The 26,198-nt window shown below is 49.1% G+C and overlaps 1 protein-coding gene across 1 annotated transcript in view; it reads right to left on the bottom strand.

The window, feature by feature from the left end:
- The window catches only part of LOC144174316 (la-related protein 1-like), a 29,195-nt gene extending 3,678 nt beyond the window's left edge, over window positions 1-25,517 (bottom strand). Inside the window, exons 1-6 of the mRNA XM_077702950.1 lie at window positions 25,153-25,517; window positions 23,890-24,029; window positions 18,299-18,491; window positions 16,289-16,408; window positions 162-340; window positions 9-98 (exon numbers count right to left, since the gene is read on the bottom strand). Of these exons, the coding sequence (XP_077559076.1) occupies window positions 9-98; window positions 162-340; window positions 16,289-16,408; window positions 18,299-18,491; window positions 23,890-24,029; window positions 25,153-25,462 (1,032 nt within the window). The 5' untranslated portion in view covers window positions 25,463-25,517. The remainder of the gene's footprint in view (window positions 1-8; window positions 99-161; window positions 341-16,288; window positions 16,409-18,298; window positions 18,492-23,889; window positions 24,030-25,152) is intronic.
- Window positions 25,518-26,198: the final 681 nt, after the last annotated feature.

Below are 26,198 nucleotides of genomic sequence, written 5' to 3'. Positions count from 1 at the left end.
ACACCCACCTCTAGGACCAGGCCCACGTCCTGGGTCAGTGCCTGGATGCGGTGGAACGACGCAATCAGGCTCAGCGGCAGGTAGCCCTGGGCGTCCATCTGCAAGCGCCAATGCAGCAGTCAGCGCGCCCCCGCCAGCCCCAACTCCCCCCGAGCCCTGACCTTTCGGCGCAGGAAGAAGTCCCGCTGCAGGTTCTCCTCGGAGAAGTAGTACTCGACCTGCTTGCGCACGTACTCGCGCAGGGTCACCTCGTCCACACGCATGTAGCCCTGGTTGAAGTAGTACGTGCCCAGGAACGAGGCCGGTGAGAAGCCCTCCTCCTCATCACCCCCAGGGCCGCCTGCAGCAGAGGCCAACAACAGGGCAGCTGCCCCTACCTGTGCCGGCTACACCCATCCACATGCACTCTGGCACACCCTGGATGACGGCAAGGAGCTGCAGCTAGCACCCTCGGGCCACCAGGGCCCTTTTGGATGAGTTCTGAACAACGCACTCACCAATGAGGCCAAATAATGCCCGAGGCCAAATTTAGAAAGATGAAGAAAAAAAAAAAAACAGCCTGCGCAACTGCTGCCAGAAAGAATGCACCATACTGCTCAGCCAAGAGGGAAGCACTTTGGTGGCATTATTTCTTCACATCTAAAAGGGGCCACGTGTTAGGTCAAAATCACACACTTCACCCAATAGCCATGCTTCAAAGATTGACAACAGAGCAGAACACAATCGGCAGTGAGATGTTTGAGCGGCGCCCCCTGGCTCCTGACGTCGGCTTAGGAACTCGCGCCGCTGCTGTCTGCTACCCTCCACTTGTGGGGGGCGGCAGTGCCTATGCTAGAATCCGCCCGCTTTGATGCTTTAGTGCATTAACAAACGTATTAACAAGCGTATTTCCAGTAATTCAGTTATTTTGCCAGCTTCTGACCCCTCCAAATAGTTCCAGGCTGTATCCCCCACAAGTTTGCATCACATGAGGAGACAGAGAACAACTTTCTTCAGAGCATCTGTCACATGATCGTGTGAAACTCATCCTTTCTAGCTTATTTGCAAGGTTCAGTGCTCAGAGCTCCTCGTTGAGTATTCAAAATGCGCAGGCTTCCTCAAAGTATTGTTCAGATGCTTTCATGAAGACAACATTTCATAATGAACATTTCCAAGCAGCAGGCCCCTACACACCCATTGCACATCAGGAAATATAACGGCTGTATTCTACTTCTTTTGTTGTTGTTGACTTGTACAGGGGTGAGACAGCATAACCAGATTTTGGAGCAGAAGAACCTTGATTTGGAGCAGTTAAGGGGGGACGAGGGTCTTAAAACTAACTTTTTTATTTATGGGTAGAAACTTATGAAAATTTGCACACGGATGTGCTTTTCTCTGTAGATTTCAAATATGCAATTATATTTGAGCTGGTGCTGTTAGTTCAAAAGTTATCATACAAAGTCTAAACCACAATTAGGTAATTTCTTACGCAGCTTTAATGAACTTTCGCATTGCATTTTGTCGCTTTTAATTACATGAATGGATAGCCAGAGAGTTCCCATACCCGATGACATTCTTCGTTTTTCTCTAAAGTCACGGCATCCTAAAAAAATATGTCAAGTACAAAAAATGGCAGTATTGGATATTTTGGCTCATCAAAATAACTGCAAGTCATTATTTATGCGTAGCCTAAACAGAAAAACTAAGAATGTCATCGGCTGCCTCAGGCTGTAATGAAAAAAATGGTACCAAGATTGACCTTATGAAGCAAAAAGAAGTTTCCAAAAAGCTGCGTAAGGCTGAGGGAAGTGACCAAAAATATGAAACTGAGAAAACTGCATTTGAAGTTTGGCCATGTGTTATGAGATGAACCGTCAGTAGTGTAGCTTCAAAATTTCCCAGTAACAAAGACATGTTCTTCCCATTTTCAAATCTGTCTTTGGATTCCAAAAATGCCAACTAGAACTGGAGATACAAAAGGCCAAGTAACGGACCCCATCAGGAATTTAGCAAAATTTATCGACTTCGAATCGGTTGGCATTTTGTTAGCGTTGTGAAATCTGGTGGCGTCTTGCTGGCGTCGTGAAAACTGCAACAGTCCTTTGTGAAGTGCCATCATCTATTACAGTGCACTGTGGTACCCAGAATATTGTGTACGGCAAAAGTGTGAGGGTGAAACTTGCTTTAGGTGCCCCCCTTTTTTTTGTACTTTGGTGAGGCTATTCCATTCGCGGTTTTTATGCTGGAAGTTTGAGAGGATGCAGTGGTGGGACACTGCGCAGTGTGTTTTCCACAAATGCATCATGTTGTTGGCCTCAAAAGGGTCTTTTGGGGAAAATAAATGTAGCCGAAAGGCAAACTTTCTTGGCCTATGGGGATAAACCCATAGACGCCTTTTTCCTTCAAGCCGTGCATGGTGCGGCTATCTCCATCGGACATCACGGTTGTGTACCGCAGCCCATTCTTGGAGAGCGAGCGCTTGAACATTATCAGGGCTGCCTCTACCTCCATGCGTCCTGCACCACAGTCAATGTTTCGCTGACACTCATGGTCCGCCAGCCAATCTTCGTAGCCCTCATCTGAAGCTTTGGGTCCGATGGCGCAACCTAAGCAAAAGTTAGAGAGGACTACATGATCAATCACCAAGCCGGTGTACACTTCAATGATGCAGCCCACTCCAATGTGTGACAACCATCCCCTTGTCATCCACGTGCCATCAAACATCACATCTACGTTGTTTGGCGGCTGACCAAGGTCCGAGTACAAGTCCTTGATGGCACGCACACTATCAGCTTCAGAGGCTGCTGCAGTGTCCTCCCAAACCTGAACCACTTTCCTCAAGTGCGCTTGGAATGAATGTCTTGTGGTGCAGGCCTCTGTGGGACAAGTTCATACCAGCACAAAAATCTGACAGAGCAGTCACCCCCTTCCCGATGCTTTGAATACTTTTCAAAGCCCTCATATTCACTTCAAAAAGAGTGATATTGCCAGATCCTTCGGTCGTTGGCGAGGAAAAACGTTCTACACGGTGTTCACAAACCGAGCACGTCACCTCGAGCTTCACGGCGAGGCCGTACTGCCGGTCAGGCTTCCTCAAATCCGGCGCCGCCAGCCCGCACTTGCCGCACCTGACGTGCGCAAAAAGGTCCTTCAGCATTGCAAAATCCACTAAGACAAAATCTGTGCCGGATTCTTCCTCTGAGTGCGCCAAATCCACTTCAAGGAGATCGAATTTCCGCTGCGTTGCTGACTTGGTCTCCATTCCGCGCTTGACCTCGTCCGCTTGTTCCGTACGCGCGGCGATCTCCTCCGCCGTGTAATACCTCGTGTCAAGCCGGCAGGACGTGCTTGGACCAGGTATGGATTCCGGAGGTGGTTGGTCAGGCGATGGGGCAGGCGAGGCAATACGAGGCGGCGAACGATTCTCATCCGGCGGAGTCGAGCGGCCCGAAGTCGCACCACGCGACCTTGGGATAGGCGGACGACGCTTTCGCTTCCCGTGTGCATGACGGGTCGTCTTCTTCAAACGTACGTCTCCTGGCATCATTCACGAAAGTACGCGATGGAAGAATTAGAGGAAACTGTAAAGAAAAACTGCTCTAAGCGAGCGCTGCGCCAGAACTGCGGACTCCGTCAGACGAGCGTAGCAGACGCCATGATGGCGACCGCCATGACAGCAGTCGCGCCGACCAATGGGAGGGGTCGTACGGCGAACTCAAACCGCGCGCGCCCGCTCTGCCAATCGGCGGCCGAGAAGGTGCCTTCGGAAAACTGGCAAGGGCGGTCGTTCTACTCAAGCGACGCCATTTTGAGATATCGCAAAATGCGCACAAAGAAACAAGCTTCAAAACAAGACCAAGATGGCGGCGATCGGTCGGCTGCTTCGCCTGCGGGGCGCGCGGGAATTTGAAGCAACTTTTGCCTAATTCGGGGCATTTCGTGGCCCTCGAGGCGTTTCAAAACATGATTTTAGAGTATTTCCCGGTGGAATTTCGCGTTGATATTTTGAAGGCAGGTGCTTGAAGGTACAATAATTCCAAAAATTGGATTTTCTCAAAATCGATAATTTGGCCATTTTTGACCATTCTAAGACCCGCGTCCCCCCTTAAAGACATTTATTATGTCATTTTAGAAGCCTAGAAAATAAAATTTTTGGCAAGTCGGAGGGACAAGCGCACTTTTAATTCACTTTTGAAGGTACATAATACTGCCACAGCACTCGAAAAAAAATTTTTTCTATAAGAGTATCACAAGGTACGAACTGCACAACCTTTTCACAAACTTTTTTAGTGATGAGGCTCTCATAGACAGCATAGAGTGCCGTTCAAAATATAACTGAAAAACTCGGAAACCGTAAGGCGTTTTTATTATCATTGCAATGCTGAAATTATTTTTGTAATCCCAGGTTGCGCTGTATGCATAAGTGTACAGCCACGGCAATAGTTGGGAAAAGCAATGTGGCGGTCAGGCCACCCAACAGCCCCCTCCCATTTCAATCCACAAGGGGCACTGGAAGCGAAAGGCGAGAACGCCCGTGTGTTCTAGATTTTGGTCTACGTTTAGGATTCCCGGGTGCACAAAATTAATCCGAAGCCCTCCACTACAGCGCGCCTCATCGCCTGTGTAGCATCGGCGCACTAAACCTCCTAATCAATCAATCAATTCAAATAACTTTTCTAGGTTCAGCCACCTCACTTTTGACAATAAATTTCACTTCAGAGAGATAACTTATTATTACTAGCGTACAATAATAACCAGTCCCACTATGGGACACTGCTTGAACATTGCGCGGCAATGTAGCCTGTGCCACAACTTCTGCCGTGTCGATTGTACCCTTCCCGCCGCTCGCGAGCTCGCTGTCAAATGCAGCACCAACTCTGCAATTGATAACACCGCAATGAGTCTGAAAGTTTACTTCGTGCACGCACCACGCCTCACACTAGGATTAACTCCGGCAAAGCCGCTAGCGCCACGTTGTTTTCGATGAACTCAGTCTTTTCAGCCACGCAACTTCCCGAAAAAGAGCATCCGACTAAATGAAAACCCAGCCACCCACTTTATCTAAACCACGGTAGAAATCAGCAAAACGCACCGAGTGCCTGAACTCCGAGCAGCCGCTTCGCCCAGCGCCATGTTTTCCATTCTCCATACCAAGATGACGGCGCCCAGTGGGGCCGTTCTGGAGATACGGCGCTTCAAAAATTGCCATTTTTTCCCATCAACTTGGACAAACAGTTTGTCACCTCAGCTGACATAAGTATTTTTCTACAGCATTTTGCAATGGTTTTTCGATGAGAAAACTTCATAGATGCACAGAATATAACGTGCAACTCGCCAATGTAGTTCGAAAAAAAAAAAAAAAAATCGTTAGGACATTTTTTTCTTGATGCACGTTTTTTTACCCAATAAATCAAACTGCTAAAAACAGTCACCTTGAGCGTACTCGAGAATTATGCCGTCAAGTTGGCATTTTTCTCCACTAAAACTGATGTGCACATCAAAATCGTTTTTTCAGACTGTTTTGGAGCAGTTTGGTGCAATTTTTGCACTTTTCAAGCTTCTGGAGCAGCTTGGCGCAAAAAAACTGATTTGTATCAAAGCTGCGCAATATGCGCAGCTGTCTCACCCATGCTTGTATCATATGAATGTCTCATATGTGCCCAATGCATTCATTTTTCTGTGAAGTTACAAACGTCTTAATAGGAGGTTTGGGGATGTTTGGGAGGCTCACAAAGTTCATGGGGATATTTTCTTCAGGCTGTACGGCATGCATTCCCTCCTTCACTAATTGGCTTTCATTATGGCTGCGTGCAAGAAGGTGCATATTTGTAGTGTGCGTTGTTTATTCACATGCAAATACAATGAGCATGTACATGGGGCTGTTCAGTGGCAAAAGGTTATATCAAGGCACCACAAGCGTAAGATAAGCTATTTGAAATCGGAATATATACTTTAACATAATTAGTTCATTAATTATTATTAGCATACCACACTCTTCTCCTCAGGCAAAACAATAATGCTTGTAGCATTGCCAAAATAGACACCAAAATGTGCCATTAAAAATGTCAAATTGTAAAACGCTGCAACCATAAGGAGGCTTATCTAATTGAACACTGAAAATAATATTTTGCAATCCCAGACTTTGCTGTACGAACTACGCATGTTGGGTGACGGTTCATTGCACCCCTCCCCTTACAATCTTCTACGCACACGTTCACCATGACTAATTTAGGTAAGCTTGCTATGTTTAGCCACTCTGCTTTTACCATTAAATTTCGCTTTACGTACATCAATTATTATTACTCGCACGCAATAGCAAAACGATCCCGCTATCGGCCGCTGACCGAACACGTCGCGGCAATGCAGCGTGCGCCGAACTTGCACCACGCGTGCCACAATGCGACAGTTCCATTCCCGAAGCTCGCAAGCTCGCAGTGAAACAGGAATAAGTCGGCGTTTTATAACATCGCAATGAGTCCAAAAGTTCACTTCACTAACCCCGATTGTAGACACATGCACGCACTGCGTTTCCCACTGAAGGACAAACCACGGCGAAGCTGCGGGCACGTTTTCGATGCGTCTTTAGAGCAGCGCGCTTCTCATAATCTGGTGCAAAATCTCAAGCATTATTGTCATCATAACGATAACGTCACTGCGCAGAATTGCAATGGCTGCGAAACAGAGGAAAACATTAGCGAAACGGACTGTGTGCAAACTGCGCATCATCTGAACCGCCCGGCGGCCATCTTGTTGCCATGGCAACACCCAATCGCGCGTTCTAATCTGTCGATTGCTTCGTTTCAGTGTCTTTTTCTGCCCTTTGTGCGTTTGTGAGTGAGCGACAATGAAAGCAGTGACAGAAAGCTGACGTAGAAGACTCGGCTGATCTTACGCGATGAAGATGGCGGCGCCAGGTAGCACCGTTCCGGAGATACAGCTTTGCGAAAATTGCCGTGTTTTCGTCATTTTGCGGAAATATTTTATCATCTCAGCTAATAAATATTTCTTTGGCACTTGATGGTTTTCAGCGAGGAAACTTTGTGAATGCATAGAATATAAATCGTACAATCCGAAAATGTGACTTCCGGAAAAAACGATTTTTTGGTCACTTTTCGCCATCTGCTCCCCACGTCCCCCCTTAACTGCATTTCCTTTGTGAAGCATTTTCCAGATACAGTGGAATCTCGGTGATACGAATTCGGTTGATACGAATTTCGTTGTGATACGAATTTTCGAAATTCCCCGGCCAAAATGCATTGTACGCAATGTAAAAAAATTCGGATGATCCGTTCGCATTTATCACCCGGTGCGGGTGATACGAACACGCGAGCCGCGAGCAGATGACTGCGGCGTGGACGGGAGGCGGGAGTGTATGTGCGGCCGTGTGGCCTTGGTCGCACGCAGGCACAAAATCATTAAGCGTGAACTGCATGGAGCGTTTTCTGCTCACGAAAACGCGCCGCGCAAGCCACAGGCGCGCTGACGCCACCGCGAATACCACCAGCATGCGGCGCGCGGCGCGGTAAGCCGCGGCAACATGGCGGCGTCAACGGCCGCGAAGTAGGGCGGGTGGCTCGACCGACCGCTTCTGACCGCTCTTTAAAGAACAAAAGAAGTTGCTTATGAAGTAAGGGAGCTGATGAGTCCGAAAACGACACTGTAAAGCATCGTCCGCGCGGCTAGGGAAAGCGCCTATCAAATATCCGCCACCGTGGTAAGCCTAAACATCTCCGGCGGAGCCAGCGGGCTGTCCGGAGCGCTTTCAAACTGCCGCCATGAAGAGCGTGCCTCCCCGTTGGCGCAAGTCGGCAGGCTCCTCCCACTGCCGCGCGCGTCGCGCGTCATTTTAAAGAACGCGCGCGCAAACGCCGACGCGCCCGGATGGCATGCGGTTCAGGCTTGAGTTCGTGTGCGCGCGTCGCGTCGGCGATGAGCGCGCGTTCTTTTGACGCCCGCGCTGACGATTCAGCCCGGCACCCAGGCGCCAGCCTCTGCCTCGGTTACCGGTAACTGCATTGGGAGGAGCCTCACGACTTGCGCCAATAGGGAGACGCGCGCCTCATTGTGATTGCGGCAATTTCGGAGCGCTAGCAGCAGCTGGCTGGGCCACCTCCGCGGTGGATATTTGGCGTAGATGACATTTTATAGTGCTTCTCCCATACTGTCAGCTCCTTTCCCGCATGAGCAATTTAATTTACACATTGAGCTCCGTTTTAACAAAAGGTTAGAAGCGGTTGCTGAAGCTACCTGCACCTCTTCGCGGCAAGAGCCGACGCCATATTGCCGCCGCCTGTCGCATGCGCAGCACATTTCCATTTTTTCTCGTTTTCTGATGATACGAATTTTCGGGTGATACGAATATTTTTGCCGCCCCTTGAGATTCGTATGACCGAGATTCCACTGTATGCCCAACTGCACGACTGGCTGCTCGACGTAATTTAACGTTCCTATTTTTTAATCTTTGCGCAGCAGCCTATAACGACATGAAGGTAAACATGTTCTACAAAAATGTCAAAGCACTGGAAACTGCACAGAATTAAGGGAGGAGGCTACCCTTGGTGACTAAGTTTTTTGTTTCTTGAGATATCTGAATGAAATTTTCAGGGTATTGTTATAGCATCAACATTAGAAAAAGTGCTAAGTTTCATCGAGCTATGCAGGTTAGTTCTCAAATTATGAGGGTATACCATGATGGTTTGTATGGGCTTCTTATCCCAGTCCCGGAGAATTAGCCAAGCGTGCTGCGACTACGAAATTCATTATGGTTATTCCTGAATATGTGCCTGAGGGCAAGACAGAGCCCTTTTTTGAAATTTCTCACCAGAAAAATTTTAGCACAGCATTAAATTTAGTGTTGCTGATCAAACATGCAAACATGATTTTGTTTTGATTTTTTACAAAATCAAGAGACAAAAATTTCAAAAAATTGACTTGTCTTGCCCTCAGAAATTTATTAAGGAACAGAATAAAAAAAACGGGATGAAAATCTTACAAGCACTTCTTGAGATATCACTGGGATAAGCAGTCACAAAAGGGAAAAAGTTCATTTTGAGAAAACGGCCTTCAAAGTTTGTGGACACATCTTCACTTCTAGAAGGACCCCCGCAGCATAGCTATAGAGGGGTCTTGGCGCACTTCTGTTGCTTTTCCATCTTCTCCTGCTTTCGTTTCCTGGCCTTGTTCATGCGCGGGGCGTCTTTTTCAGCAGCTCGCTGGAGGGCTAGATGGCCTGGTGTGATGTGCCCCACAGACGCGGATATTTCTCGAGTAGCCCTGTAGCAGCCCGCATTGTACCTCAGCATGGCTTCATGCAGTGCTGTCTCGACAGCAATCAATGAAACATGCTGCTCCATGGGAATCGAGGACCAAAGGAATATTTGCATTTGCGCTAAGCAAAACTTCCCACCTTCACCTGTAGCGATAGCAGGTACAGGGTCGGGATCCATGGCTTCGAACTTCCTCTGGGTCGCCGGCATAGCACCAAGTTCATTTTGAACAGCAGCACGTTGTCTGTTCGCTGCCTCGACCTCCTCGCATGTTAGGAAATGCGTCTCCAAGTGAACTGTACGCGACACGTTCCCGCTTGTCGAGGTTGATGCGAGACCGGAGATGGAGGCCGCGGTCGCCGAGGTCGATGCGCTCGAGACGCCGGACACACTCGCAGCATCGAAGTCTTCCACAGACAGGGCAGGAGATAAGTCGTTGGAAGCGCTGACACCCTCGTTAGCGATGCTCTGCACCACCTTCTTGGCCATGCGAAGAAGCTTCATGGAACGCTTCCGCGCACCGAATGCGTGTAGCGTCCTGAACTTCACTCCCCGCATCGTGTCCGATCACGTACACGATCAGGCTGGCTACTCCGAACTATTCAAGTACGTCAGCTGTCGTAAGCACGGCAAAAAACCAAGTAGAATGAGCGTACAAGCGAACGAAAAGGTGGTCCAATCGTAGCTTCATGCACGGCACGCGGGAAACTCGAAAGCGCTGCAAGTCCCCCAATCACCCGCCACGGTGGCTCAGTGGCTAAGGCGTTGCACTGCTGAGCACGAGGTCGCGGGTTCGATTCCCGGCCGCGGCGGCCGCTTTTCTGATGGAGGCGAAAAGCGAAAACGCCCGTGTGTTCGAGATTTCGGCACACGTTAAAGATCCCAAGGTGGCCAAAATTAATCCGGAGCCCTCCACTACGGCGCGCCTCATCGCCTGCGTTGCGTCGGCGCGTTAAACCCTACAATCAATCAAGTCCCCCAATCACAAGCTTATCACGCCTCGGCCACGCCTCGGCCGCCAGCAGTAATGGCGGGAAAAAAAAGCGCAAGAATTCACAAACAAAACAAGATAAAAATGGCGTCTCTACGGAGAGCGGCATGGCGGCTACGTTCGCGCGAAATTTGGGTCCGTTTCACGTTTGCTCGCTCCTCGGGAGATCCCGCGGCTGGTTATATATCCGTTTTTTGACATTTTTAAGATGAATTAGGAGCTGATTATTTCAGAACAGCTAGATTATGACATATACAACCCAAATACATGGTTTTCCAAAAATCGCCTATTTCGCGATTTTTTGGTTTTCAAAGGCCGCGTCCCCCCTTAAGGGGAGACGCGGGTCTTGGAATCCCGAAATTTGGCCAAAAAAATCGATTTTTAGAAATCGCCATTTTCGGAAAGTAGAGCTATTTTTCTACCGGTTAGCAAAATATCCAGACCCAGGAGTACGTATTTGAGCCATAATATCAATTTATAGCACCGACGCCCGCTAAAATCGGCGAAGATTCGACGCGAAAATAGCATTTTTTCGACGACTCGCCCCTCGGGTTCTACATGCCCCACGGCGTCCATCTTGGTCTCATTCGAAAGCGCGTCTTTTCGTTTTCAATTCCCCGCCAGAACCACTCCGTTTCGTCCATTGGTTGCGAGTGAAACCGGGGTAGAAAAGAGACGGAACGCGCCGCCCAATTGGCTACTGACTGCACGTGACCGCATGGCGCAACCTCATTGGCTGGGCGCCGTGGGTCGTCTGCTCGGCACTCTCATCACAGTGCAACGGCTCATGTATTCATCTATGCGAGGACCGGCAAAAGCCCCGCATGGCGTAAAAATAAAGTAAATATGTCTAGCGATAACTGAAAGGAAGAACTAGCAGTATTAAAAGCGCCTGGAGTACGATTTTCTGCGTGTCTGACGACGACTTTTCGCGAGAACGGCGCCGAGACGGAGGTAGGCTTAGCGCCCCCGCGGGCTGCCGAGACGATAGCGTAGCGATATGATTACGCCTGCGGGGGCACTAAGTTGCGTCTATCTTTTGATCAGCTGCAAATAGAAAGAAAAGAAATGATAAAGTGGAGGATGCCGCACGCCGACGTCGCAAGGGAAGTGTGTTCATTCTGTTATCAACGATGCCGCGGCGGGTCGGCCCGCACTCCGGCGCGCGCTTCCTTGTCGGCAGGTTACCATATAGATGAGCGATTTGGGAATTATAAATGCTCGCACTGAGCACAATGTGCGTTAGTGACGTGATATACGAGTAGATTAGACCGAAAACGTGGTTATCCCACCTAGCCAAGCACATGCACGTTACAGAACAGTGGCGGGCATTCCGTTAGCAGCCCCTTCGCTGCAACTCATTTCCCGCGATGCAAATCCGATTTGATTGCTACAAATGAAGCAGTAACATAACAAAATAAACGTTTACAACTGTGGTGCACGATCGGCACCTCAGCCCTAGTCGCCAAAGAGTGACGGCGCGCTGCCAACAGCATAAAAATTGAAGCAACGTTCTGGCTTTGCTTTTGTTCAGTTTTTCTGCCAGGTGCCATCTGTAGACAGAGGATTTCATAATTTTCCCACCAACGGATTTCAGCAAACTTGGTATGCTCTTGTTGAGCGAAAAGCGAGCTACATTCTAGAACCTTTCTTTTTTTCATATGCTCAATAGATAAAACTCACTTGTAGTAAAACTTCAACTGCGATTTTCTCAGCTTCCCTTTTTTTGCATATGTGCCTAGCCTTACAGGATTTCTACAAGTGTTATACCGTTGAATTCGGGATAAAATGAACTGCATGCTGAAGCTATTTTAATTGGCTCATTTTGCCTCAAATAAATGTTATGAGTTATAATTAGAGGTCATTAAGTTTTCAGAAAACTGTACTTGGCATAATTTTATTAATTCTATCCAATCAACTATCTTTACAGGAATATAAATAGCTTCAGCATGCATGGCAGGTCTTAAGCTACACATCCATACCATTTATTTTAAGAAAAATTTAATAAAAAGTTCCTTAAAGGCCCGTAAGAAATTACTTAATTAGGCTCTAGTGTTTTCTTTATAACTAAAAAAATAATCATACCACTTGAAAACTAATTACATATTTGAAATGAGGAAGACAAAACACATATGCACAGTGATTTTCATTATCACAGACCAATTAATAAAAAAGTTCATTTCAAGACCCACGTCTCCCCTTAAGGTTGGATGTATGTCGGTAATAAATGTGGGGCACAGTCTGAGCGCCACTTAATGATTTACTACACCAAACGCAAGAAACACGAAAGCAAGAAAGCCAGTGCAGCACTTGAACAACGAAATTTGCGAGTGACGCGTTCCATAGTACCGTGAACCATGTGCAAGTCTCGGCCACAACTTAATCACGCGAATGCAAAAACGGAAGCGCCGTAGCAGAGTAATTTGCAATGCTCACGTACAATACTTTCGCCAGAGTCCTTCAATGCCTTTCTGGTCATGAAACTTCGCCATAACGCTATGGGAGAGCTTCGTTCACTGCCGCGCCGCGGCGCTGGTATGGTGGCTAGAAGGGGGAGGTGACGCCAAGGGCCAATCAAAAGCGATGCGCCGGTTCATGCCTGGCGCGGTGGCGCTGCTTTCCGTAGTTCGATGCCCGCCTGGGCTGCCTGGGCGCCCGCTCTACGACTCGGCGCGCGGCGGAAGCGCAAACCGGCAGAAGTTCGCCGCACGCGCAAGTGTAATTTTACTAAGCACGCAAGTAGCTTGGAGTGGCACATACATCGCAGCTCTCACTGACCACTTCGACGCGTTTTGTTCCGATACGCATAACCTATGCAATACGGAACGTCACGCATCTTGGGCTCCCGACTACTCCACGCTAACCATTCTGTATATTTAAAACAAAATACAATGAAGAGACCATACCCGTTCGCATAAACACATAAAGCACGAAAACTACCATTTTTTCAAAGCCGAATGTATACTACCGACTACACGCAAACAGAAATTCTGAGGGTCTGCATCTGCGACTGCAGCCTTTCACTTCTACTAGTAGAAGGAACAAATTGTTCAGTTTAGAATCTCTTTCCTGCACATATTCGGACTGCTAACATTTTGCTGAAAGCAAATAAAAAAATGTATTAGGAGAAATAACATACTATAAGGAGAAATAACCGTAAAGGCACCTTATTTTTTTAAAATGCAGAAATATCAATGTTGAACTGTAAATGCCATGGGAAAAGTTTGCATTTGAGTGCTGCAGTGTTCAATCTCGATGACAAAAAATTAAATTGCTACATCTTCAACTACGTTGATCAGTTTTCACATTTACACGAAGACGTACGAAGAGTGAAACCGTACGTAGGTATACTCTCATAAAGCAGCATTTCCTCCTGAGTAGGAAAATAAACTAATTTACTCTGCCAATACAGCGCTTTTAATTTTAATAGGTTTTTACACCATGCACAGTTGGTCTTCTCACCACAGGTCTTCACACCATGCACAGGTCTTTTCTTGGCGTTTGGGGTTATCAGCAAATTAACTCACCCTTTTTGCCAAACCCTTTGCACGGTATCAGGTATCTTCCACAAGCAGCTCTTGCGCCATTGCACTGTTAGTGACCTCTAAGGTATTGACAAGTGTGACTTGAAAGATTTCACTATCACTTCAACGCTGCACTCGAATCCAGTGAAGGTATGGGACTCGTTAATAGAGTTCCACCCCGTCTGACGCCTGCGAGCGTCACCTGAAATGGGCTCAATAAAAGAATTTGTTTCTCTCTCTCGATTGTAGTGAATACGAGAACGACTTTTTCAAATGCAAGGTTCTGGTGATCCATGGTAGAAACTGTAAATGAACATCGTCACCCCAGCAATCTCGTGTTTCGCCAAATAGGTGCTTTGCGGTTCACATTTCACGATATCTGTCACGGTTGGGGAGTTCTTGCGAGCGCTTTCGTCTCCAGCGTCGGTAGCGTCGTTGTGCAAAGAGGCAGCTTTTATGGGATTGTTTCTCTGGTAAATACTCATAGACATTGGGATAAATAGTAGGGATCGGAACACTCGTAATTTTAGGTCGGTCACGAGAATTTTTTTCGCAGAGCAGTGCGTCGGCGACGCTTTCGGTTTTACGCAATGAGCTCTGGATTACCGCTTTCAGTACTAACAGAAAATTAGTTTTTAAAAAGTGACAAACTCCGCCTACAAGGCACAAAGAAACACTTGTGCGAACTAACAAACAAACGACGAAATGTAAAGCGCATTTCAAACGAAGTGTACTCGCCTGGTCATGTGCCAACCCCGCTCGTTTGCCGCGCTTCGCTTTGAACAGGCATCGAAGTGCTGACCGGAGCGCCACCCCGGCCACCGCGGCCGTGCATGAAACGAAGAATCGCTTTCCCGTCGGCGGCGCAAGCGCGGTGACGCCACCTCCCCCTTCTAGCCACCATAGCGCTGGTATTGATCGGAGGGCAGCCGGGGCGTGGTCAGAGCGCGTTTGGCAGGGAACGGACCATGGAGTAAGATAAAACAGACGCTCGCCGCCTTATCAGCAGTGCGCGTTCGCTTTACGTGTCGTGGGCCGCTCAAATGGACTTATCATTTCGTGAGTGGTGAAAAAATGTGGCGCGAACGGGCATGCAGCTGCTGCGTTCCTGCCTGCCGGCCTAGCTACAGAGCAGCGGCGGCAGCCAGATGCCCTCCAATCTGCGGTGGCGCCACTCGCGGTAGCCTTTGTCCCCGTACGAAACTTGGCCGGGAGTTTCATGACCAGAGAGGCATTGAAGGACTCTGCTTTCGCGTTAGCGAACTATCTTGAGATGTTGCATAATATGAGCGGCATCCACCCTGCACAAATATTCCCTTGTAGACAAAAAATATAAAACAAAACGGTCTTACTTGGTGCGTGTTGGTAAAACGGGGCTCTAAAAACCTATACATTGTATTCACTGGTGTGGCGCGCATTCCGGCAACCATGAATGTCGCCTTAGCAACGGGCACATGGAGCCAACATCATGGCGGCGGGTATCGCATAGCATTGTTTTCGCCATAAGGCGCTCTCAAAGGGCTTCGTTTCGGCGGCCTGTTGTCTACGCAGGCCGCCGCCTTTGATTTGGATGTCACCCGGCTTTCGCCCTGCCAGTGTGGGCCGTCGAGTGCCAGCTGCCGCTCTCCGCTACCAGTCTGTTGGGCCACACTCCATTCCAGCAAACTTTAAAGTGGTTGGAACCACCGCAGACTTCACTCCCCGTCCCAGCAAGCTTGCTCGCCTCCATGCTTCACCATATTCTTCGAGGCTTCTCGTCTCGCAGACGCAGCATGGCGCCAGCCAGCAGCGTTCGAGGCAACATTACTAGTAACGTCTGTTTGAGGCATGTTGTGTTGTGCGCAACTGGATCAACCATAGTTGAACTACCCTTCTCAACTCTTTCCTCACCTTTCTAATCTTTACTTTTCTCTATTATATCCTAGCATCACTTCAAAACGTCGCTATTATATCCGTTGACGCCACGGCCGAGCCGACAAAGGCAAAGTGCTTGGTGGCAAGCAGAGTGCCATCACATAATGTGAGTGCAATTAATAATTATCTGTTGATGCCACCGCCGAGAATAGTGTTGAATTGTGGCAGAAGATGCACACTGGCGTTTTTTTTTTCTGCAAGATGCAGGCACAAAGCGCATGCGCAAGCACAGTGGCCACAGTCATGGCGGTTTTCAGTGTTGCCAAGCAAAGGAATCGCCCGCCAAACTTTTCAGTGAATACCACCTATACATGCCACCAAACAGTGATTGGCACGCAAAAATATGAGCAAACTGCACGAAAAACTTCACAGCAAACAGGCCCCTAGCATTACGAGGGTGTCTGCTCTGAAGGGGTCCACACAGAGGGTGGCACCGTAGCAGTTATAGGGCGTGCGGCACCGCGGGCGAGTAGAAAGTATAAATGAGGAGAGCGAAGGTGAAGGAAGGAGCAGTTGGCGCTACCTTGGCCATTTTAGGGGCCTTATGCTAGCCTGGGTTTCAGCACCCCCTTTATGCCTACACAGTGCCGCCCAACGTAGCGTGTCCGCAGTACCTCTGCCTGGGGGTCGTGGGTGGCCGGTGACCCAGCCGGGTGGCCGCCGTCCCCGCTGGCGGCCGCGGAAGCTGCGCCCTCGCCGGTCCCCTCCTCCTTCCAGGGTCTCTGACGCTGCGGCTGCACAAAATCATCAGAGGGGCAGCGGTGAGCCTCAGCACTGGTGCACAGTCCGCTCGGTGGTGGCACAAGTGTCGCACTACTCAGGCCCGTTGTGTGGAGCTCATGGGGGAGAAAAGACCATAGAGCAGCAGGGGCTGCAGGAGCTGAGACAGGACCCTGCTGGCAGCCTTCCCCCAGGAGTCGTGTGGCGAGACATCGGCACCACCTGGTCCCGTTCCCATGGGACTTTGTGCTCAAATATAAAAGGCTTTACACTTTCACAAAAAGGTTCCCAACGGCCTAGTTTTCGCACTTTATAAATTCTTCTGCAACCAAATAAAAAATAAAACTCACTTGCAAGGCAGCGAGCGCCATCTTGGGCAAACTAGCTGAACCGAAATGTTTCTTTTTTTTTTTATTTAAGGGCACAAGTGATATATTTTAAAACCTGCAAACAAGGTTGTTGGTAAATTTTTATGGATCTGCAAAACTTTTCGTGTTCGTGCACAATGGTAAAATTTTTTTTAACACTTTTGTGACTGCATCAACTGCCATCGACAGTACACTATCGAATACAAATTCAAATTTCAGCGCTCTTCGGGCATTTCTGGACAGCTAAAACAATCCAAAGTTGAGTTTCTTTACTGCACCGCAAGGAGGGACTTTTAAAGCCCCTTCACTGTCGGGTGCAAGTGGTTTTGGTTGCAGCGTCGATGCCACTAGATGATCATGGTTGGGATTCAATGGCACAAGGCCAACTGGGGCAGAGAGCGCCACATCGATACCGCTTGCCAATGCTCCACGGGAGCGGCGAATTTTGACGGATTTTGATAAATCTGAGCTGTAATCTCTGGGTGATGGTAGCAGCACAGACACGTAAGACGATTTTGATTCGTCAGACTTCAGTACAGACAGCGCAAGTGCGTCAAACTGGCCCGGAACGTAAGCAGGTATCAGTAAGTTTTGCCTTCTCCTGGGGCCGTTCTATCGCTGCCGTGGGTTGATGTTAACAGACCCGGCCTGTTCTAAAGGTCACAGCTCTTATCTGCAGCGTGCCCACTTCGTTTGGGCGAGGCCACTTGGCACTGGCTGCACAGTGGAGCCAACCTTAGTTTCACTACGTCGAGAAACTGCTTCGCACAGTGGCATGATAGGCACTAGTGCTTATATTTTTGTATGCTTGTAAATAACTTTTGTGCTTACACAGCTCATATTTGCAGTACTATTCTATAAGGGTTTGTATTATAAGTGTATATTTCAATTTTTTTTTGTTTACCCTGTGAAAAGTAGCATTGATGTTTTCATAATTTTTTTTCTAGTAACTGTGTTCTGATTATTTTTGATAATCATAATAATTTATTGTTTGAAATTGATACTATTGGAAAGCCCTATCCTTCCTCTATCATTTCATATTTCACACTTCAACGTGTCATTTTCTGTGGCAGGAAAAAAATTTTTTTCTTGGACTACCCACATTCACGAAAGTGATAAGCCCAACACACAGCAATTTATGGACATATCCACTAACAGCTCGCATTTCTTACACATGGCACTACTGCGGCAAACTGGTCCCCCCGTGGACAGTTCACAAAAAGCAGGCTTAGCGTTGCCGCAGTTATTCGATTGCCGCATTCACAAGCCACATCGAGGACGATTTCCAGTGCAAGTTTTCAACACACTATCATGCCCATTCACGGACGCACGAACTGGTGTTCGCCAATCGTGCCGTTCTGGCGGTGGGCGCGCATCGCCCTCCATGCCGGCAGATGCTTGTGGCGGTCGTGCACGGTGCACTTCCGCCTTCAAGAGATGCTTCACATGACCCATTTCTGTTAACGTCTGTGCTGTGCCACTCCTACACAAATGGCCCCCCAGTGGTCCCCAAAGCGCATGCAGCAGCAGCAGCACCTGGGGCCCTGGTGCTGCGGTGGGTGGGCTTAGGCTTGGGTGGTGCCTCGATGTCCAGCGGCACCCAGCGCTGCCTGGCCCCCCGGCGGGCTCCCGAGCGGGGCGTGTTGCGTGCCGACGAGTCCGGCGTGCTGCTGGCCGCTCCCCCACGATTCTCCTTGGCCGAGTCAGAGTCCTCCTCACTGGCCACCGCCTGCACAGCCACGCCAGCTCAGCTCCAGTTGCAGAGGGGCTTGGCACGCAACAACACAAACCCTCACATTCACAAGGCAGAAACTGATCTCAGCGCCAGCATTTTGCTGCATGTTGCAAGTCCAGTAGCATTTGCAAGCAAAAAAAAAAAAAAAAAGTGAAAATTTTAAACTGCAGAAATAAAAACTCCACTCCTACTAGAATTATTTTATTGCACAGGTCATTTCCAATTAGCGTTGCTACCCCCCTCCCCTCCCCCCCCAAAAAATTGGCCCTTCGGAAGGGGCAGGGGTGTATACAAGGTTGAATTTTTGTTGACAAGAAGACGCCACATTTTTCTGGCATGCAATTCTAATTATTGTAGTGTTTTCCTAGAGAGAAATCAACATAATGCGCGTACTGCAAGTGACTTAAAACTTTGGTTCTTGCCCTGAATGTGCTGCACTCAAAAGTAACCAAACATACTTTGTCCATCAAAAGCTCTGTTCTCGCCTTGCTGTTCCTCCCCGTGGTACCTCAGCACTCGCCTGCGTATTTTGTCCGCTCGCATGTCTTTGGGCAGCTTGCCACACATGCATCGTCCTACTTGCTGAATTGCCATATAAAATGCAAAAAAAAAAAAAAAAAAATCTCTACACAGCAGCCAAAAAACCAGCCAATGACAGCCGGCCCGCTGTCTAAAAAACCGGTTGGGCCAGTCAAAAACCGGGCAGGTGGCAACCCTATTTCCAATCTCAAGTGCCCCTTTTCACTGCATGTCGTTGAGGGTGTCCACCTGTGTAAAACGGCAGGGCAACTTTCGGCAATCCTGGAATCACTGCTTGAGGGCAGCACTTGGCCCCACAGCGCTGTGCTCACGGTCACATTTAAAAGCAGCAGGAAATCCTTCCGCAGAAGCCCACAGCACAGCAACTGCTTGATGCAGTTGTTTCGACGTGACTCTCCCCAGCGAGTTCAGTTTGCCTTCTAGTCGGCCCGGCCGGGTTCACACCTCTCGCGCAGGCGGGGAAGTGCCCACTGGGGCTGTTCAGCAGAAGAGACTAGGGCTGAAGGTGGTGGCTACTCCACTCGATACGGGACCACAAACGCGCAGTCGTAGGCAACTGCCAAAGATGTGAACTGCCCTCTCCCTCGTCAGAACTGCCAAGCTTGAGCAAGCATTTCTCTGCACGAAACATGCCACGATGTTCAGAGCGCATGACATTAGTCGTTCCTCTCCCTTGGTTCCACCCTGCAGTGGGGTATGACACATGGCAAGGGGAAGTCATCTGATAATGATCGTTGTGCCAAGCGGAAATCGGCAGTAGACGTGGGCTGGAGCCTTTCGGAGCAGCTCAGCAAGCACCAATAGTGCTGTTTTGGAGCAGCTTTGGAGCTGTAAAAGGCAATTACCAGTGCAGTGCACACCTGTTTAGGAGCAGATTTCTAGAGTCCAACATCTTGCAATTTTTTATTTCAGGTTACCTGCTTTATCAACTGGATAAACGATGAAGCAAACAAAAGCAAGTTTACAAATTCGTTTCAGTGTCCTTTCAAAGGGCAGTGGACATTGTGGGATTACTTGCACAAATTTAAGTATCAAGTTCCTTGGCCATGTTTCGCCCACTCTGGGTGCGTTTATGCAACTAAGGGGACACAACTGATCTTAGAAACTGTACTCTTGCTTTCAAACCAATTTTGATGAAACTTCACGGCTTGTTCACTCTCTTTGGCTGATTTCAAATATCCAATCAGTTCTGATGTAAGGTAACTAGTTTCCAAGAAAATTATAAACTTTCTTGAACAATCGAACAATCATAACACTACTAAACAATTATTGAAACATGAAATTCAAATTTTGTTCAACTTATTGCAAGGTTGAAACATTTAGCTTCACACTGCAAAAGAAATTATCTTTCTAGCTGCACTACATGCTGGGATGTACCTCTTGAGAAATTCCTATCGCTGCGATACCACTCATGGCAAAGTGGAAAATTATGGAAACTATCTTCACCGAATTCGGCCCAGTAAGGCTTCTATAAAAGCAAGTACTGACTTTCCAGAGGAAAAACTGTGCAAACTAAAAGACAAGTGATACCGTATTTATTCGAATCTAAGCCGATAGTTTTTTTTGAAATACTGATATATCAAACTCCAGGGTCGGCTTGGATTCGACGATTTTGAAACACGCGCCAATTTCTAAGTGAAATTGAGGGAAGTGGCACGCAGCTAGCGCCACCCAGAAAAGAAAGTATTGTAGCCATTACTAGACGAGCCAGTAGCCACTTAAGGGGCCATAGCTGGGGGGCGATGCCGCCATTTTGAACTGTGAGGATAGTGGCCTGCGCATTGCGTGCGGTGTGGCGTTTGGTTTTGACAGCGCAATGGCACCAAACAAGCGGTGCCATTTTAGTGCCGCTTTTAAAAGAAAAGTTGTTTCAGCCACGGAGTTGTCGTCGAACGTTCAAACCGGGCGGGACTTCGGCGTGGATGGAAAAAATGTCCGTCGTTCGAGGACGCAACGGGAGAGGATATTTGCGTGCGCCGCAACGAGGATGGCATTCACCGGACCACAAGAAGGCCGTCACCACGAAATGGAGATGGCATTGACGACTTCATTCGAACGCAGCGAGCAGCTGCCCTTCCAGTAACGACAGAAGTGCTCCAGGCAAAAGCAAGGGAGCTTTCAAGGGAACAAGGCTTATCACGGGCATCAAAGCCAGTCGAGGCTGGCTACAGCAACTCATGAAGCACTTCGGCTTTAGCCTCCGTCGTCGAACCTCAAGCGCCCAGAAGTTGCCCGGTGATTTTGAAGAGAAACTGATTGAGTTCGAGCACCGCATCTTCATGTTCAATAAACGCGTTTTCTTTTGGTGAACGCCGACCTCGCCTTTTTCTTCAGCCTACATTCGAGGTAAGTTTGTTTTTTTCCCTGCGACTTGGGACTTTCGGGGGTCGGCTTAGAATCGGGGCCGGCCTAGATTCGAATAAATACGGTACCTATCCTCTCTCCATCTTCTGTGCAGATTCCCTACGACGTTTTGTGTGACACCTAGTCTCGCAGGCTTGGCTGTGGCGCCTACTGCGTGGCTTTCTGACCCTTCGCCAACGAGCCATCACAATTCATTTAGCTAAAGCTAAGCCACAACAAGATTTACTCCCGGAGCAACGTGGCTCTTAGTGAAATCGATAAAAGTAAAATAGCTCTACACAAGCGCACATGCGACGCTTCACTGATTGGTACGCCTGTAGTAAATCTAAGGCCAACAAAAGGCAGGAGAAGAGTCAGTGAAGTTTATATAGGTAAAAAATCAAAATCAACCGAAACTTACTGTGAAGTGCAAAACCAAGGTACAGGAAGCACTTTCAGCGCAGGGTTAACTCGATCTCTTTTGCTGCCTAAGGAGTGCAGTCGCTAGTAATAAGGTATTCTTGGAGATTTGGGAGGTGCTTACTACACAAGCGTTATTGTGGAAATATCCAAGCTCCTGGTAATGCTACATAATTACAAAAAAAAAAATCGTCAGCAGTAGTGGGTTTCGTGCCACTGTGCATGGCAGAAAACATTGAATTTTTGCTCCACTCTTCTGTTCGTAGCACAATTTACAGTTTTGATACCATTGCATTTTCTGGGGCTTGTGTTGAACAGGTGTACCAGGGTCTGGGTGGGTATGGCGCACTGTCGCTTTCGGTGATGAAATCTGATGACGGAAAGTTGTCCGCGAAGTCACTGCTGCTAATGTCATTCAAAAAGTCGCGTGCAGAATCGTCCACATCGCTAAAAATCCCGAGTTTCCATGGCACTGTTGCGCGCGATATCGACACGATCTCCGCATCATCTGAGCGCCCACCACGACGCCAATGATGCTTAAAAAAATCGCGGCGAGCAGAAAAACAGAAGGAAAAGAATGTAAGTGCATCTACCACTTAGTAGATGGTGCCAACCCTCAGAGCGGCAAATTCAAACGAGAAAACTTCAAAACTTGAACTTGAAAGCGTCGATAGTTTACCATTGATCTGAATAGGTGTGGGCAGGAAGGTGTTAAGGAAACTTGCCAATAGCGGCGCCGTAGCTGCATCAGAATCTCAAATTTACACCAGTGTGTGAGAATGGTGATGAGGGTTCACAGGTAAACAAGGAAGGAAAGGAAGATCTTTCTAGCAGGCTTGTGCGGCCTCTGCTTTACACAGAGTTGTAATATTTGGCAAATGTTGTCGTGAACACGTAATCTAGAGATTTTTCTAGCGTCCCTTTAATGCTCAATGAAGTGTTGCTCTGACTTATATCTGCGATATTGGACTCACTGTAGTGTGGTACTGTTTCTTTTATGGTTCTGAAAAGATCCCAACGAAATCTGCTTCTTAGTTTGGTAGTAACCAAGAAGTTCTGGCATGTAGAGAGCATGCACTGAGCCATCTGCAAAGAAAAATAAAAAACGTTTACAGGAATGTAGTATATTCTACTGTGCGTTTTTCTTTTGTAGGCATCTTTCAGCTGCATCCCAGAGCAGCCTAGGATGCAAACGTGACTAATCGCTGTAAGAGGAGCCCGCCCCCCTTGCAGCCTTTGGACGGCCCGAATCTGCTCGAAAGTTTCAGAGAAAATGATTTTCTGAGAATCATCACCAGTTGGTGCAGGATGCTCAGACATCTGTACCTTCAGTGTGACGTCAAAGAAGAAGAAGAAGAAGGAAAAAAAAGCCCCAGAAAGCTTCGCCGCCTTTTCTTTTTTTTTTGACGCAAAATGCGTATCTGCGAAATCACTTGCAAATGCGTAGAACACAGAAAGGTCCAGACACTAGTCAGCGCTCACTATTTTGCTCTAAATGTGAAAGTAAAAGACTCATTGAATCGAGAAAGCTGCTCACATGGTCCAGACCGGAGGCAATACCGTGAGCACGACCCCGCAACATGGCATCGCCTGCCCATTTCGGTTTTCTTCCAGTAGATGGAGGCACTTTTGCACAAGGTCTATAGTCTTCAATAAGACTGCTCTGTAGCCTAGTGTGTGCTCTGAATCTTGATCGATTGATTGTAGGGTTTAACGCGATGACGTAATGCAGGCGATGAGGCGCGCCTTAGTGGAGGGCTTTGGACTAATTTTGACCACCTGAGGATCTTTAACGTGCGCCGAAATCTCAACACTCGGGTGTTTTTGCTTTTCGCCTCCATCAGAAAAGCGGCCGGGAATGAAATCCGCGTCCTCATGCTCTGAATCTCCTTCGGAGGCTTATTGCGTTCCGTGAACTAGACTAGACTGCCAACAAGCAGCTTGTTGGGAAAGACGGGCCCTGCAGGAGCAAGAGGGGGCCACCACACCCCTGGCTGCCTTATTGCGGATGGCAGTGCTAGGTCGGCCCAGTAAGGCGGCTCCACACTCAGGCGTGTGAAAGGAGACGCCGGCAACAGGCCAGGCTGACCTGTGTCGCAGGTGCCTGGGCTGGGCCGAGACTGGGCCAGTCCTCCTCCCCCTGCACCAGGCTGCTGCTGGGCCGCTCTGCCGCCGCCACTGGAGCTGCCTTCGGCTGGCTGCTGCCCTGGGCTGCGCCCGGGGAGGGCCCTGCACAAGCAGAGAAACGGTGTAAGGAGAAGGCCGGTTCCACCTGCAGAGGCAGGCTGAAACGGCTCCCCAAAAGCCTCGTCCAACTTTCTCTGGCAAGGCAAGCAGCTGCGCGATGAAATGAAGCCCCACAAAACAGCCCTCTCTTGCAGCATGGCAGGCTTGGGAGGACACTGCCAATCACAGCTTCACTTGCACTGCCTATACATTGCTTGCACTGACGTCACGATACCTACCATGTTGGTGAACTACGTGGACGGCGAAAGGCAGCGAACATATCTCCTGCTCTTATGCTCTTACCTCGAGCAGCGCTAGGGAAGCTGCGAGCAGTGCAGAAGGGTGGTGGTGGTGGTGTCACGTGCAAGCTATGCATTTCCCTCCTGACAAACGAAAGCGTTTTGTTTCCCAATGTTCTACTGCTTGTCCCAACAAGACAGGCGGGCCACAATAGGCCCAATACCCCCCCCCCCCCCCCCCCCCCCCCCCTCACAGTTGACGTCTAGTGCTGCAACTGGTGCTTCCTCCATCTCTGTCCGGCCATTTGAACACCCGCTCCCTCGACCAAACTGGGACACAGGTGGTCCATACCGGAACAGCCCCGTCGGTTCCACTGCACAGGCGCGCCCCCCAGACAATCCGCCCTCGGGGCGACCCACCAAGCTGACAGACCACTTGCCCATCTTGCAGCACACACGTGCACGGGTTCATGTAAACTTCCACTGCAGTTGTGCGGTCAGCGCTGTCACGTGTCGTTTCGCGCTGCCGAAAACAGGGCAACATGGGCTAAACCGAGTCTTCAACGAACTTCCGACATTTTCACGTTGGAGGTGAGCCAGCCACGCTGACGGCACGTCTCCGCAAAAACATCACCGCTGGGCATTACGGCACAGCAGACACCACTTGTAGCCTAGCTGCGCTCACAACACGACCTCCTACGACTGCCCGGTAGACAAGCAAGCGGGCCTCGCGGGCTACACCAAGCCACACGTCCTGTCGAGCAGAAGCAGCAGCGTCACCACGAAGCACCGCCAGCGTTGTGCGCCAGCTGAACGCTGCGCCGAGGGTGCTCCATGGCACACAGCGCGCGGGTGGCAGGGCTCTTGGCAGGAGCGTGAGCACTTACCTGTTCCGACTGTGGCTGCTCCCGAGGCGTCGCTGCGTTTCAGCCACGGGTTCGCCTTGGGCGCGTCAGCCGGGAGGTTCGCACCGCCGCACGAACCGGGGCGAACCATATTGCTGCTTAGGCCTAGGCCCCTGGACGAGCCCGTGCCACCCTGGTCGCTCAATCCGTTCGACACCGCTGGCAGCTCCTGGGAAGACACGCGGGTCGCGGCTTGCGCGTACGAGCTGCCCGAGTCCTTGGTTGCCTTCGGTTCCGTCCCATCACCCCCACCAGCGGTCTCCGCGTGGCGATTTGCCACAACTGCCGCCATGACGGCACGCTGCCCGCAACGACACCCGCGGCGCCGTCCGGCCCCTGGCGACCGTGGAGCTTCGAATAGCCAGCGCCAGAGGGGTCTGGCGCTGCAATCGCCCTTTATTTTTATTTTTATTGTGCCGTAGTGTTTTATTTGTCGTTTAGAGCGTATCGTCGCTGTGTGAGTGGGCACAGAATGCGGCGGGAAGGCAAACCAAAATGTTTACACGCCGAACAATAGTCTTTCCATACCAAGGTTGGACCAGTTGGACACCAACTCTGAACTTGTTCGTACTGCGCATATGCGGCTCGTCGCTAGGATGAGCGATTGTTGTTGTTGTTCCTGGTGACTTGGCACATACCCCGGGCGTGAAGCGGGCTAAGGCGCCCGCTCAAAACACCGGGAAATTATGAACTTAGCGATTTATACGCATAAAGAGAGCATTATTACAAAATAGAATTGGTTGAAAGTTGAAAGTAGAGTTTGGGATAGAAAAAATGAGCTTTTTAAGCCGGAAAAAGTACATGCAAGAATCAAAGCTGACAGGGCAGGCGCCTGGTCTCAAAAACGTGACAATATCCCAGTGATGTGGCCCCAAAAGATAGTAGTATGGGCATGGAAATAGGAAGACCAATTCGTCGCAATGGCGTGGCAAGATGACGTTGCCTCATCAGTGAAAAACCGCGGCAATGCAATAGTAAGTGTTCTAAAGTCTCCTGTTCACAGTAGACAGCACATCGGGAGGAGGAGG

This window comes from Haemaphysalis longicornis, unplaced genomic scaffold (assembly GCF_048455015.1).
Source record: "Haemaphysalis longicornis isolate Haplotype H1 unplaced genomic scaffold, Haemaphysalis longicornis Haplotype H1 scaffold_3, whole genome shotgun sequence".
NCBI lineage: Eukaryota > Metazoa > Arthropoda > Arachnida > Ixodida > Ixodidae > Haemaphysalis > Haemaphysalis longicornis.
This window is presented reverse-complemented; position numbering and strand designations above follow the sequence as displayed.